This window comes from Nelusetta ayraudi, unplaced genomic scaffold (genome assembly GCF_046127955.1).
Source record: "Nelusetta ayraudi isolate G7.1 ecotype Tasmania unplaced genomic scaffold, CSIRO-AGI_Nayr_v1 ptg000011l, whole genome shotgun sequence".
NCBI classification, from domain to species: Eukaryota; Metazoa; Chordata; class Actinopteri; order Tetraodontiformes; family Monacanthidae; genus Nelusetta; species Nelusetta ayraudi.
The window spans coordinates 9,364,233-9,379,152 of record NW_027466061.1 but is presented as its reverse complement, the minus strand read 5'-3'; the positions used below and the strand labels follow the sequence as shown (position 1 = coordinate 9,379,152).

Here is a 14,920-nt window from a genome sequence, read left to right as displayed (position 1 = left end):
GATGGAAAAATCTCCTTGCTCTTATTTCATTTTGCAGATTAAACAAGGGTTTATGAGGGAATTTGGTTTTGCGATGCCAGAGAGGACCATTACAAAGCTGTTTCAAAAATGGGTCTATGGAAAAATCCAATACGCAGTTTGGGGGAGGTGGTGGGGAGGAGGCGAGTCAGAAATAGAAATGTTTGTCCCCGCAAGGCTTGAACCTTGTCATGTCATTGTCCAGTCTTTAACATGAAGCTTCTTTTCATGATTAAATGTGCAAACAGTCTAACTACTTAATCATTCTTTAAACAATCTCTAAATAAAAAATGTTTTAAATATATTTTCACACAAATCGGACAATATGTTATCCTCACTCACCAGGCTCTGCATAAAAATGTTTACTCAAATCAAACATTTATTATGTCTTTCCTCTTAGTTATGATATAATGTTTGTATCATTGAGTTTCGTACGTGTTGCCTGAATAGATGAATGCACATTGTCAGTGCACTCACGTCAGCAAAAAGAAGTATCAGTTCACAGCATGCTATAGCTAAATCACATAAGACTCCAGGTTCTGGCGAGCAAAAGAGTGCAACAACCAATCAATGTGAGATTTTGTGAGTTAAAGAAAAGATGGTAGAAAATAAAACCTGTTTGTGGGATGTTGTTTACACCTTTCTAGTATTATTTATATTGCATTGTACAGTATTGCATTATATCATATCCTATATGTAAATGGTAAATATCTTAACAAAGTTTTGCCATTTCTGAACATCACACAACACAGACGTGTTGTCTTCAAGTCTAGACTCTCAGGACTACGACTCCCTGTCGCGTCAGTGATGGACTCTACTGCAGTTTATCAAGAGCCATCTCAGCCCTTCTGAAGTAAAGCTATTCACACTCGTATTCGTTCCTGCCTTGATTAAGCAGCAAGTGTGGATGGTGTTTCAAATATTTTATAACATTAAACAACACAAACTGTTAATAACCTTGGTACATTCTACCCAAACTGTAAGAGCTTTGTGCCCAAACTACCTTTGATGGACACATGACCTAGTGTGGCCTCATGTCCCAACATCTTTCTGAAAGGATATGAGTGGACTAAAATTTTGATGGCGATGGATCTGAGGAAGTGAAACGGAGTAAATATGTAAAGTGCAGATGTGGCACTGAATCTGAAGATGGCCTTCCCTTTGTTAAGTACTATAAAGGTCTGCAAAGAGAAGAGAGAGAGAGAGAGAGAAAACAAGAGGGAATAGTTAGTAAAGATCTTCCTCAAAGGTTTCCACTTGCACCGCTGCGAGTCAAACCAAGATGAACCAGAGAATGGATACAAGTGGCAGACAGCTGGGGGAAGAAACTCCTCTGCAGCTGTGAGCAGCAGCCCAGCTGTTTCCGGAGCAGAGCTGCTGTTTTGTATCCGCTCCTCCGTCTACCATCTGTGTTAACTTCCAGTGTAAGCGCCTCGGCCTCCAAGAAAAGAGTGAGTGCACACGCCGGCCATGAGCACCGCTGGTCGCCGTAATGGAGGCGACTCCACAGCGGCTGAACCTCTCCCCAACAGATGTGCCATTTATTTAAATATTTCTTTTTTTTCCCCCATCTTTGGATAATCCTCCCATCCAGCAGCGTATCACATGCCAAAACAAAGAGACCCTGAGAAATGACTGCCACATCCTTTTTTCCAACCCCATCTCTCCGTAAGCAGCACGTTAATGGGCAGCAGCCTGATCTCTGCAAATCAAAACTTGGTAATCCTATTCCTGCACCCAAAAAGAGATCTAAAGTGATGCCGCTGCCCTCAGAGCGGCTCTGAAAAGCTGCAGCTTTGTTTGTAAATTCACAGTGTTGCAGCGCAAAAACTCTCACAGGCAACAGTTAGTTTGCAGCAACTGTTTCCACACATGCAAACGTGACGCCAAGTGCGAAAAGAACATGATGCGTGAGAGTAACAGCCAGATGGTCAAACATGATGTATACATTTGGGAGGACAAGTTTTTTTTTCTGGCAGGAGCTGATAAATGACAATGTAAAGTTGAGTTAAAATAGGAATTTTGCATGCAAGAGACTCTGAGAGACTATAATTTGAAAAGAGTTTTCTCAGTCTACCAGTTTGTGTTTTTTATCCCTCTTTACAGCAAATAAGTTGTAAGTCTATCGGGTGACCAATTTTTCAAATAGTGCACTATTTCATGAAGTAATATAGAAACACATAGAAACATAAATAAATGCTGAACTGGCCTGGCAATACAAGGAGAAACTAGGCTGATGTCACACGTAACAGCCTGGAAGCTCAGGAGCTGCCAGGTTTTCAGTTAACTGGACAAACTCAGGAAAACATACTGCTGGAGCAAAAAAGAGCTAGACTCTGCCGGTTGAACACTAGCTCAGCATTTCACAGAAATCTAAGATGAAAGACCCAACAGGCTACAAAGCCAAGCTGAACTCAGCAACACAGCTCATGTGACATATCTACGTCTAAGGTACTGTCTCAGCTAAAACTTCAGAAAAAGAAGAGATCCAAACAAAATACACAACCCATTACATCAGTGACACAGACATGTTGTTATGAAGGGAATCATAAAATAAATAATACATTATATTCTAAATAATATAGGATCTTTAATTCATCATCTTTAACCAACCATCTCACAATATCATTGTTATTTTTTGTTATCATTATTATTAGCCACAGGATGTGGGCTTGAGGCATACAGTCTTCTCGTGTTGATTAAATTGGAATTAAAGGTCCAGTGTGCACCTTTTTTTTTTTAGGGAAGCCTGCCTGACAGCGCGTTTTGAATTTAGGGCACAGTCAGGCGGGCTTCCTGCAAAAATGGCGGCACAAGATGGCAGCTAACTAGAACTGAACTAAACGTGACAGTTGGCCTCTCACCCTCTGGTTCTTGTAGTAAAACGGGTCAATGTCCTCCAGGGGCATCCCGACCAGCTCTGGCGGGATGTCTCCATAGATGCGCGGCAGCTGCTTGCCGGCCTCCAGGTCGACCCTGGGCTTGGGTGGGTCTGCGTTCTTGCTCGAATCTGGCCGATCCTTGGACTTTTTGGCCTGATCCGTGGCAATCCGCTGCTCCAGTGCAGCCTGGGATTCGCGAGTGAACCGCCGCAAGCCATCAGGACCCGTTGGTAACAGCATGGTTGCCATCTTTTCATCCTGATCCTCCTGTCCTAGGCGTTACTCAGAGCTGGGGACGGAGAGGTATCGGACATGGGAAACAAAGGAGAGACGCTTATTATTTTATTCAGTCATATGGGATACATCATCAAAATAAAAAAAATCTAAAACTAAAGTTCTAATTTCAGAGGAATCCAAACACTTGTACCACCAAGTATCCAGCTGTGTCAGGGATGTAGATTATTAAATTGTCAGTGCACTCAAACTCTATCCTGTTCCTGGATTGTGGGTTGGTTGGTGTCAAATTTTGGTTCGTTTTTTAGCCCTTTCAGTTTTCACCACATGAACTCAAATTAGAGGATGGTGCTGAAGGAGGTCCAGGGACGGAACGTTGATGTTTTATCCTCGCAGCTGATCGCTAGCTTCCTGTTACCCAATGCTCTCAGTCAAACTAGGGCAGCCATAGTTCTGTGTCAGAGGGATTAAGTCCACTGTCTGTAGTTCTGAACCGGCGCTGATTTTGGTTTGCCCAAAACCTGTCTTCCAGATTGTACTCTCACCTACAACATCAAAACTAAAAACTTTACTTACTTTAGTTTAGTTTTTACTTTAGTCAGTGCCGGCCGTGAGTTCTCTTCCAAATGGAAGAATGTCGCTGCAGGAGGAGCTGGTTGGAGGAATGCAGGCGTCTCTATACATGACTTAGACTCATGGCGTCATTTTGGAGTTCTTGCTCTTCGCAATTTTGTTCTGGGATGATTCTGAGCTCCTAGATGCTCAGCCTGGTTTGGGTACAATGAGGTCAAACCATAGCGGGAGTTAAAAAGTTAAAAAGACTGAAACGATACTGTGGCCAAATTATTATTATTAAAAAAAAAAAAAAAAATGAATCAGAATTTATCATTTATTTATCTATCTTAAGTTTTGACTATTTTATTATTAATCATACTCATGCAGATACAGGGTTTATAAATGACGTCCATATCTTATTGCTGATTAGTTTATTTAAAGTTATCATTAAACATTTTCTGAGAAATATAATCCCGAACAGGAATGTGTGTGTGTGTGTGTGTGTGTGTGTACATATAGTATATACATACACATATAGTATACACCCCCCTGCCCCCCCCCCACACACACACACACAACAGAAATGTACACTAATAACATATTTTATAATAATCAAAAAATACTTATACTTATGTAATTCAAAGGGTCTTTGAATAAATTGAGCCTGACTAGAAGAATATATGCTTCATACTCATTTCAAAACTGACTTTGCTCTTCAAAAAGAAAGCCCAGATATATTTTGGGTAATCTGATCATAAACTTAAGCCAATGTATAAATAAAGACAATACTAAAACCACGACCACATAAAATAATAATAACCCTCAGGCCCTTTCATCTTTTAGCCAGTGGCTGAGTCCGTTAATAACTGGAGAAGCTTTCCAAAGAGAGGATTACATTTGGTACGCTCTGTTTTTGACAGAGAAATACCATTGTAACGTTTTTCATATTGACTCTCAGTGACTCCTCTATCTCCTCCTGTCCTGAAATGCATTGATCCCTTCACACATCCAGCCAGACGCTAGTTATCTGCTTTCCCTTGATCTGCTTATTTGGCCCAGGTTGATCTCAGATCAGCTCGTCTCGCACAGTGAATCCAGCTCTTCAGTGTGCGAGACGGCTATAAAAAAAAATAGGTTAAGGACTATTTGCAACGTCATAAACTGATAAAAACATGTTGGAGGAAATAATATTAGTGGGCTCTGCAGACACACAGCTACAGAGATGCAGGGGATGTTGCCTCCGAGTTGTTTTGCACCCTCTGACCTGGTGGTAAACAGTTTAATGCCACACAGAGAAAGAAAAAAAATCATCTGAATGAAATTTAATTCCAGTAACAGCCAGATGTGAGAGGGTCATCATCATCTTCATCATCATTGCAAATAATTATAATAATTAGACTGAAAGGGGAGCAGATTGGCCACTGGCATACTCCCCTCCCCCGACACACACACACACATGAACACACGCATGCGCGCGCGCACACACACACACACACACACACACACACACACACACACAATAACATGTGTTCTGTATACGACAGTTTGAAATTCATTGAGCAGTAACTCAGTGTCTGAAATGACTTACAGTTGACCTGAAGCCAGCATTCGTTGATGAGATCTGAGATTTTATTTGAGCCACGAAGGTGTAGAGTATCAGTTGAGCAGCATTCTCAATCTCAATCTGCTTGTAAATTATTTACACCATTCATTTTCTTAGGTCATCCTTACACATTCAAGGAAAATCAAATATTTTGTTTCTGCATTCTGGACGGTGTCCAGAATACTATCTACAGCTGAAGGGCAATTATAACAACAAGGCATTTTTAAATTTCTGATTTCCAGAAAAAAAAAGAGTCTGCAATATTCATGTAAATTTTCCTGTTTTTAATATACGCCTGGCTGTTCATTTGTATTATGTAATGTGCTTTTAAACATTTTACCCTAGAAGGATTTTTCTGCAAACAACTTTCAGGTTATGTGCTGGATTAATACAAAATGTCACATAAATGGTCTGCAATTTACTGAGGTTCCAACATGTTTTAAATATTCATTTGAAAATTTGAAAATCGTTGTCCTTGCGTGTGTGTGTGTGTGTGTGTGTGTGTGTGTGTGTGTGTGTGTGTGTGTGTGAGAGAGAGAGAGAGAGAGAGAGAGAGAGAGAGGGAGAGAGAGAGAGAGAGAGAGAGAGAGATTCCAGGTGCACACACTGAACTGTTGACCTACTTTCTTTGGAAAAAACCTTTCAGTGTAATTGCAGCCAAGGGCTTAAATACATAAGTTTCAGGACGTATGCACAATACTCTCACATAAATACTGTGAGTCAGAGAGATAAACTGATGGGAAAAAATGAGCTGTGCTTTTTGTTCATTCGAATTAGATGAGTCTTACAGTTACATTAGACAATAGTGGATTTAAAATGTCAATAAAAAAAAAAGTAAATTCACAACCTTTTGTCATATTACGTAATGTGTATATCGCATATTGATTCACATTCTGGTAGTAAATTAAGCCAAGGAAAATTTGGAAGTCATAATTGATTTGGAAATGAATTTTGTACTGTAGTTTTTCAAAAGGTCTCTTGGTTCTTTATATGTATATATATATATGTATGTATATATATATATATATATATATATATATATATATATATATATATATATATATATATATATATATATATATATATATATATATATATATATACATATAATTTATTTTTGTTAGAAGCCAAAGCTACTGGTTCTCATCATTAAAAGTTTCAGTGTAATATTAAGTTCCTAAATAGTACCCTACCAGTTAAGAAGCTGTCTATCAGACCACTGCAACTTCAAACAGAGATAGGGACAGTTTCCCCAATTAAATTTCCACTGTAAATTTAATAAAACAGATAAAGCCTTACTTACATGTAAAACTCTGAGATTTACAGCATCATTTCCAGAGTTCAGTTCTTCGGGATTTGGAAGACGGGGCAGCCAAACAGAATCCATATCTCCTTTTCAATGCATATTCTCCAGGATGAACCAAAAAAAGAAAAGACACAATTATTCATTTAGAAAAAAAAAAAAAAGAAAAAAAAATCCAACTAAGCAGAGCAGAAAACTGCGTCTTGTCACCAGAATCCAAAGTTGCGACTTCTCATCAGACTTTGGGGTGAAGTGCCGGCTGTCTGATTTACCTCATGCTGGACATTTCTCCACCTCTCGCCTGCTCTCCTCCGTCTTCCAAAAAAAAAAAAACCTCCCAGAAGAGGCTCGCGCGAACAAGATGCTGCGCGGTCCCCAGCAGCTGCGCAGCGGCGGGCGAGGAGGTGCGCCTCGATTTGCCCTTGAGCAAGAAGAGCAGGAGGGAGGGAGGATGTTGCCGGAGCAGGGGGATTATCGCTCCTATAGCTGCCCCATGTCACACTCCAAAAGCACAGAGTCGCAGCGGCGCCATCCCTATATGGTACACTGCCGGACACTGGAGGAACCTCACCAAACCGCCCCGGCTGTGAAAGAGAGGAAATATTGAGGTTGTCAAATCTGATCTGTGAAGCCTTATGGGCGCAGGAATGGGCACTGTTGTATTCCGAAAACACATTGAAATAAAAGTAAAACCCTGCTGACTGTTGCAATTTTCACTGCAAACTGCAGTTTGGAGTTAAAAATGCAGCTTTAAAAAAAAAAAAATCACCCTCAGTCAACTCGAATTGGGGCCAAAAACCTGTTGCACTTGGATGAGCCAAAAAAAGGACACAGTCCAAACAATCTGTCAGCATTTGTTTTGACAGATTGTTGAAAGGACAAAACAAGAAGGGGGGTCTGACCGCTTTCATGTTGGCGTATAATGGCGCCCTCGGGTGGTCAAATATGGTAATTCTATTATGATTGAGGCAGAACGAGTTTTGGCAAAATTGAGATTGCGGACCCTCTTAAAAACAAACAAACAAAAAAATCAAACAAAAAAATTTTCGATCTCACAAAAAGTCATACAAAAAACGTCCATAAACGAGACCTTGGTATATACAAACACTATAATCGGACACTGTATCATTGTTATTTGAAAAGGAGTGGCAAAGTGAACTCTATTCTTTCTCCATTCGCTAGAATGTTACTTAGCCAGCTTTTCCTTTTAACGTTTCCACAGTGAACACGCTTTTGACTTGAATCGTACGTAAAACTACATTACCCACCAGGCCCAGGTGCATATGTTTTCTTTATTCCGGATGTAGCATCACATGAATTGACTGTCAACATGCAAGATGGCCACGCATCACAGGCAAAATGCTGCTGGGCGGAGGAAAGTCCAGGTAAATTTTATCAGTTACATTTTCGCCAAGGGTGCGGGAACAGCAGCGCTGATGATGTTCAACTTTCTAAAGTGTTTGGTTGATAGTGGACGGACAGTGAAACATGCCTGTCAGAGGCAGCCTTGCTCTTATGAGTCATGACTGAAGCAGGGCTAACATAACTAGCTTAGCTTGCACCGCTAAGTGCTATCCGGCTAATGCAGCCAACCCAACGATCACGTTTCCAAAAAGAAATAATGATAAGTAAACTTGTATCTCATTAAGGCGCCTTTAACGCTTTGTAACACAGGTACTCGTTATTACACTTGGCTTAAATCATTAATGCAGTCACGGCTGAATTGTCTTGCTAGTAGAGCATTCAGTCTGCGTTAGCTTCAGTGGCCGGGCTCGGTCTAATTGCTGGGAAAACGTACGCGCCTCGGCGTTTCTGTCCCGTCGCTAAATCAAACCACGTTACAAGCTCAAACCCTGTCTCTCGCATGTGTGCACTTATTACACATTCCGTCTCATCGTGTGGGCAACGCGGTTCAACTCTTTCGCGAACTTCAAATTCCTCGACATTTGACCGTCGGCGTGTCGAGGCTTCGAAACGTGCTCAAGCCAGGAAGTGGGTGTGTTGCTGGTACAGAGATGTCAAGGTGGTCGGATGAGAGTCTGACCTCCGCGCTTCTGCCTTCTCCGCGTACCTCAGGTGTCGTATGTGATTAGAGATGAGGTGGAGAAGTACAATCGGAATGGGGTGAACGCGCTCCAACTAGATCCCGCTCTGAATCGGCTCTTCACTGCTGGAAGGGACTCGATCATCCGGATATGGAGTGTCTACCAGCACAAAGTAAAACACTCTTTCAGATGATCACCATTGTATCCCAACCGTGTTTCTTTGATGGTTAAATCACATAAAATGTTCTTCTCTACACCTGCAGCAGGATCCGTACATTGCATCGATGGAGCACCATACAGACTGGGTTAATGACATAGTTCTGTGTTGTAACGGCAAAACACGTGAGTCTGGGTGCCATCATTCATTTTAAAATGTCATTAAAAGTCATTGGCTGATTATTTTATGATTATTTTGGCTGGATTTTAAGTTGTACTGTAGTTGCATTCATCATGCTCCCCCTGTGATATAAGCTGCGCCAAATAAATTGCAGCAATCTTTGTGATTGTGTGTAGCACAAATCAGTATTATTATTTACTTTATCGTTTCAAGTAATGCAGGTTTACCTGTGTTAACTGGTAACGAAGTTGTCGATACGTCAAAATCACACATTTTAGACCCTTAGAAGCTCTAATCTCAGCATTATTCAGCATCAAACACTGTATTTTATGTCCCATTACACTTGAACCTGAACCACTTTCTCTGGCTGCCATTGTTTCAGTGATATCTGCCTCATCAGACACAACAGTCAAAGTATGGAATGCTCACAAAGGATTCTGTATGTCAACGTTACGAACACACAAGGACTATGTGAAAGCTCTGGCCTATGCCAAGGACAAGGAGCTTGTGGCATCAGCAGGTCTGGATCGACAGATCTTCCTATGGGATGTGAACACGTTAACAGCACTGACCGCTTCCAACAACACTGTCACCAGTACGTGGATATCTTTCCTTATGTTTGACACATTTCACTGCGACATTGACTGTAGTCCTGAACTGGCTGTGATTTGTCCCTGCACAGCCTCGTCCCTCAGCGGGAACAAGGACTCCATCTACAGTCTGGCTATGAACCAGATGGGCACAGTCATAGTTTCTGGATCCACAGAAAAGGTGTGGCAAAGCAGTGGTTTAGTTTAGAATTATTATTTTAGGAAACAGTTTTAATTTGCATTTTCTATAGATCACTTTTTTCTAACCTTCATCCTAAACTGTACTATAGAATTACTCTCTAAGCTCCTGGCATGATCAGCATAGCACTGAGTCAGTGGCTTCAAATCTGTAGAATTTATGGTATGGTATTTATTGTAGTTGGTAGTTTTTTTCCCCATTTACATCACATTGATGCTTGCTCTGGTTAGGATTGACTCTTAAACTGATAAACTTCCTGCTCTTGTATCCCCACCTCTGTTCACCCGCCAGGTTCTGAGAGTGTGGGATCCCCGGACGTGTGCAAAATTGATGAAGCTGAAAGGCCACACAGACAACGTCAAGTCTTTGCTGCTGAATCGTGACGGCACTCAGGTGAGATAGACGCAACATAGACAAAAACACACAGGGACAGTAGCTGTGAAACGGATGTGTGATTTGGAGCCCCCCCCCCCCCCGCCTCATCCCCAGTGCTTGTCGGGCAGCTCTGACGGGACCATCCGGCTGTGGTCACTCGGCCAGCAGCGGTGCATCGCCACCTACCGGGTGCACGACGAGGGTGTTTGGGCCCTGCAGGTCAACGAGGCCTTCACTCACGTTTATTCTGGAGGAAGAGACAAAAAGATCTACTGCACTGACCTGCGGAACCCAGACATCCGTGTGCTCATCTGTGAGGAGAAGGCCCCAGTGCTGAAAGTAAGAAAGCAGTTACCTATAAGTGCCTATGCTGATTTCAGATTGTACAACTTTTACCCTGTTTAATTGAGGATAATTCTCCGTAAGAATCCTCTTTGCCGTCGTCATCTTGGGCAACTTTCATTGATCCCAAAAGTTTTTTTGCCCTGTTTAAAAAAAAAAAAAAAAACCCTCTGCTCTGTGACTTGTGCACTCTTTGCTCAACATTCGAGCCCTTTTCCCTGTGTTGCTCAGATGGAACTGGACAGATCTGCTGACCCACCTCCAGCGATCTGGGTCTCCACCACCAAGTCATCCGTTAACAAATGGGTAAGCATGCGTGACACCTTTGAGATCACCGTCCCTCTGTCAGCACAATGCCTGTGGAGTACGCTGTTTAAAATGTGGCCGCACCCAACTCCATAGAACAGCCATCCCGCCTTGGTTCATTAGAAGTGTTCAACTAGTTTTGAGCTGGTTTGGACAGAGAGATATAGGGGAGCTTAATTGCATTGCACTGGAGTACGAGTGTGACAGAGACTGATATTAACTGGCTGTGTTCAGTCTCTAAAGGGAATGCACAACTTCAGATCGTCAGGGGAGTATGACAACGACTGCACCACCCCTCTGACGCCACTGTGTACTCAGCCAGAGCAAGTCATCAAGGGTAAATCACCGAGTGTTCAATTTAGGGCACAGCTTCCGTCCTCGTCTCTGACGCGTCAGTCACTGAAGGTTTGCCGTTGCTTTTTGCAGGAGGTGCCAGTATTATTCAGTGCCACATTCTGAATGACAAGCGACACATACTCACCAAGGACACAAACAACAATGTGGCTTTTTGGGACGTTCTGAAGGTAAACAGCTTAATGTATTAGCACGTGATGCTTGTTTTCTGAGCCACAGGGAGTCTGGTCGGCCGGACAGTGACTGTTTTTTGATTTGATTTTAATATTTAAAAGGGCTCTAGGAAGAAAATATTGGTGTATAAGTACAAGTTGAAGGTGTTTGAGATAAAAAACTAAAAAAAAAACTAAATCTTGTGACACTGCATAGGCTTTTTAATTTCCAACACCACCACAAATTTGACATTGTCTGCCTCATAAAAACATTGTGGATTCACTGAGTCCAGTGTCAACGGCAGCTCATTTGCCAAAACCCACAAATTAGAAAGCTGCAAATTTCAGGATTTAATTTTCTTATCCCAAACGATATAAAGAGAAGTTATTGTCACTATGTTAAAGTGCTTCTCTGAGCTGCCAGTAAGACGCCTTGCTCTCACATGTCCTGATGAACTGGCTGTCAGCTGACTATGTGTGCTTTATCCTCAGGCCTGTAAGGGTGAAGACTTGGGGAAAGTGGAGTTTGATGAAGAAATTAAGAAGCGGTTCAAGATGGTCTACGTGCCGAATTGGTTCTCTGTTGATCTGAAAACTGGGGTGAGCTGGCACCGTCGCAAGATTTTCATTGACACGTGTGCAGCGGCAGCTTTCCTCCTACTCACCACCAGTCCGTCCTGGTCCTGGGCACCGTTCACTCTCATAGCTGCTTCTCTTTTCCCAAAGATGCTCACCATCACGTTGGATGAGAGCGACTGCTTTGCTGCCTGGGTGTCTGCAAAGGATGCTGGGTTTTCAAGCTCCGATGGATCCGACCCAAAGTGTAAGATTTCTGACCTTTTTTGTTTGATAAGTAGCTGCAGGACTCCTCATCCGACTTGCTCCCCCACCTTGTAGTGAACCTGGGCGGACTGCTGCTCCAGGCGCTGCTGGAGTTCTGGCCCAGAACCCGCATCAACCCCATGGACGAGGAAGAGAATGAGGTGAACCACGGTAAGAGTGTTGCTTCATCAGTCAGTCAACGCACTGCTCCCGCCGCAGCTTTCCCCACTGCTGTCCGTGATCAGCAGGTGTCATTGGCTTCGTCTGGCAATGTCACTGTTTTTGTGCTCGCAGTGAACGGAGAACCAGAAAACCGGGTGCAGAGGGGAAATGGTTATTTCCAAGTGCCACCGCACACCCCCGTCATCTTTGGAGAAGCAGGAGGCAGAACTCTATTCAGGTGAAGGTTCGCCATAGTCTTGGTCGGAGCGCAGGACGCAGCTTTGTTGCATCAGTGTTGTCCTGTGTTTGCAGGTTGCTGTGTAGAGATTCAGGCGGAGAGACTGAGTCCATGCTGCTGAATGAGACAGTTCCACAGTGGGTTATCGATATTACTGTAGATGTAAGTACATGTTGTTTTTTTCTAGTTCAGGTGGTAGATTGCTTTAATAAACTGTTGTGATCGTTCATATTCCCCAAACTCTTTAGAAATATTTAAGACAGAATTAAACCCCCAGAACCAGAGCAGAGAATTGGCACGTGTCTCTGCTGTGTCACTTGTGGTGTTCATTATTATCATTGTACGCATTATCAATGATTTTCCATTTGCTTTTCTTTTGGGTGGGGGGTTTTCCAGAAAAATATGCCCAAATTCAACAAAATCCCATTCTACCTCCAGCCTCATTCTTCCTCTGGTGCAAAAACTCTGAAGAAGTAAGCGCTCCTTCTTTTGTGTGCTCTTCAACATGAGCCAGAACTCTTGAGGTTAAAGCTGATTTTAATCTTTTTAAACTGTGTGTGCCCCACGCAGGGACCGCCTCTCAGCCAGTGACATGCTGCAGGTGAGGAAGGTGATGGAGCACGTTTACGAGAAGATCATCAACCTGGACAACGAGTCCCAGACCACCAGCTCCTCGGCCAACGACAAGCCCGGAGAGCAGGAGAAGGAGGAGGACATGGCAATGCTGGCCGAGGAAAAGATTGAGTTGATGTGTCAAGACCAGGTAATGGGACCATTTCAGACTTGATGCTCCACGCACACTTTTAGTCACTTTGTTAACCTGTCAATGCTTTTGTCCGTCGGCCAGGTTCTAGATCCCAACATGGACCTGCGAACAGTGAAACACTTTATCTGGAAGAGCGGAGGGGACTTGACACTTCATTATAGGCAGAAGTCCACGTGAAAGTCACAATTTTTAAAAGAAGAACTCATTATTTGCCAATCACCACCCACCTCTGACATGTAGAACCCCAGAACCCCATTGTGAGGTGCAGAGTCACAGTATCAATGAGTCCAGTAGAATTTATGAGGACGTGGTTTTGTGGTGTATCATAGGAACTCGACCAGAACAACAAGAACAAGCCGGAGCGAGCAACGCCAGCGAGGTCAGTCGTGTGTGCGCGTGTTTTGTTTTTTTTCTTCTCCCAGTTCAACAAGAGCTACACAAATGGACTCCAGCACCCACTGGTTCTTCTCTTCTGTTCATCAACTCTTATATTTGTTCCCTCCTTCTGATTGGCATTTTTACTTTGAGGTGACCGTAGCCCTGTTACATGTTTATGTCCAAGCGTGTGTGTTTGTGCACATGGATGTAGCGCTGTTCAGTTTGTCCCACTACATTCCACAAACGTGTCTCTGCTACAATCACTCCACAACCGCCTCGTTGACTCCGTCGCCGGTTCAGGAAACACCTTGGTCTTTGGGTAGCATCTCGGTCACTCAGAGCGGCCCGTCTGTGTTCTGTTGTCATCTCGACCTGAACTAAACCTCGGCTTCCACGTCTAATCACTGCAGAGCCTGAACCTCGTAGACTGAAGCACTTGTCTTTGTCATTTCTGTTTCTCTTTTTCCTTAAAGCTGTGCTGTTCTGAATGGACTGAATGTTCTTTTACTGTAAATATGTGTACAAGGTTGTTTTTTTTCTTTTGGATTTGCCTCAGTTTTATTGTGTTGTTGTACAGCCTACTTAAAGCCCAACTGTTAATTTTCCAAATCCCTAGATCTTCTTTATTATCACAAAGGTAATTTTGACCCAGATGTTTGAAAATTGCATTAGTTGTATTCACTGCAGCCCAGAAATTGCAGTTCACTCTTAAGAATGTTAGTAGTTGTCCAAGTCATCTTAGCAATGGGGGGGGAATTATATATATATATATAAGGTATGTATCTTTAACAATAACTCATGCTTACTTGCTCTGTGCTTGGATAATGACTTTGATTACAGTGAGGGCTGTTCCTAATGTATATTTCATTTAGATTCTATAGAAGTTTCGATGAGTTTAACTCGGAAGGGGAATTTCAAAGAGAAAACACTAAAAGCACTGTGGGAATAAATGACCAAAGTGAAATAAATGGAAAAAAAACAAAAACCTTTCTCTTTTGGTGCGTCACCGGGCACAACAAGAGATCTGTTTCATTGTAAAACTTCTGCAGTTATTTTTCATTTTGTTTGTTTTTTTGCCACAATGTGTGTGTGCAACGCCATAGCGAAGGAGTGGCCAAAAACATGATGGGTATCATTCTGAGGCCAATTCACTGCAGTATCCCTTGTAATAATTTGTGAAATATGTATATTTTAGGCATTGAAAGAAATAAATTGGAATGGTTTAACAATGACAGATTTGTGGAGCTGTTTTTGTTTGT

At 42.5% G+C, this 14,920-nt stretch overlaps 1 protein-coding gene across 2 annotated transcripts; it reads left to right on the top strand.

Annotated features, from left to right (window-relative positions):
• The first annotated feature begins 7,845 nt into the window (after positions 1-7,845).
• On the top strand, positions 7,846-14,893 carry LOC142884759 (WD repeat-containing protein 48). 2 transcript variants are annotated; one of them, XM_076020643.1, is made up of 18 exons: positions 7,846-7,980; positions 8,672-8,812; positions 8,904-8,982; positions 9,360-9,572; positions 9,660-9,748; positions 10,058-10,159; positions 10,256-10,480; positions 10,715-10,789; positions 11,024-11,126; positions 11,216-11,313; positions 11,788-11,895; positions 12,022-12,118; positions 12,193-12,288; positions 12,412-12,517; positions 12,592-12,679; positions 12,914-12,990; positions 13,088-13,280; positions 13,365-14,893. In XM_076020643.1, exons 1-18 carry the CDS (start codon positions 7,933-7,935, stop codon positions 13,458-13,460), a joined length of 2,034 nt encoding a protein of 677 aa, XP_075876758.1. In that variant the 5' UTR covers positions 7,846-7,932; the 3' UTR covers positions 13,461-14,893. The 2 variants fall into 2 exon arrangements, with proteins under 2 accessions (XP_075876758.1, XP_075876757.1); XM_076020642.1 differs by having other exon boundaries at positions 9,360-9,748.
• The last annotated feature ends 27 nt before the right edge of the window (positions 14,894-14,920 follow it).

Coding starts and splice junctions, on each gene's coding strand:
- LOC142884759 (XM_076020642.1), top strand. CDS start 7,933: ATGGCCACGCATCACAGGCAAAATGCTGCTGGGCGGAGGAAAGTCCAG. Junction 11,896..12,021: donor CTGTTGATCTGAAAACTGGG/GTGAGCTGGCAC, acceptor CTTTTCCCAAAG/ATGCTCACCATCACGTTGGA. Junction 12,518..12,591: donor GGAGGCAGAACTCTATTCAG/GTGAAGGTTCGC, acceptor CTGTGTTTGCAG/GTTGCTGTGTAGAGATTCAG.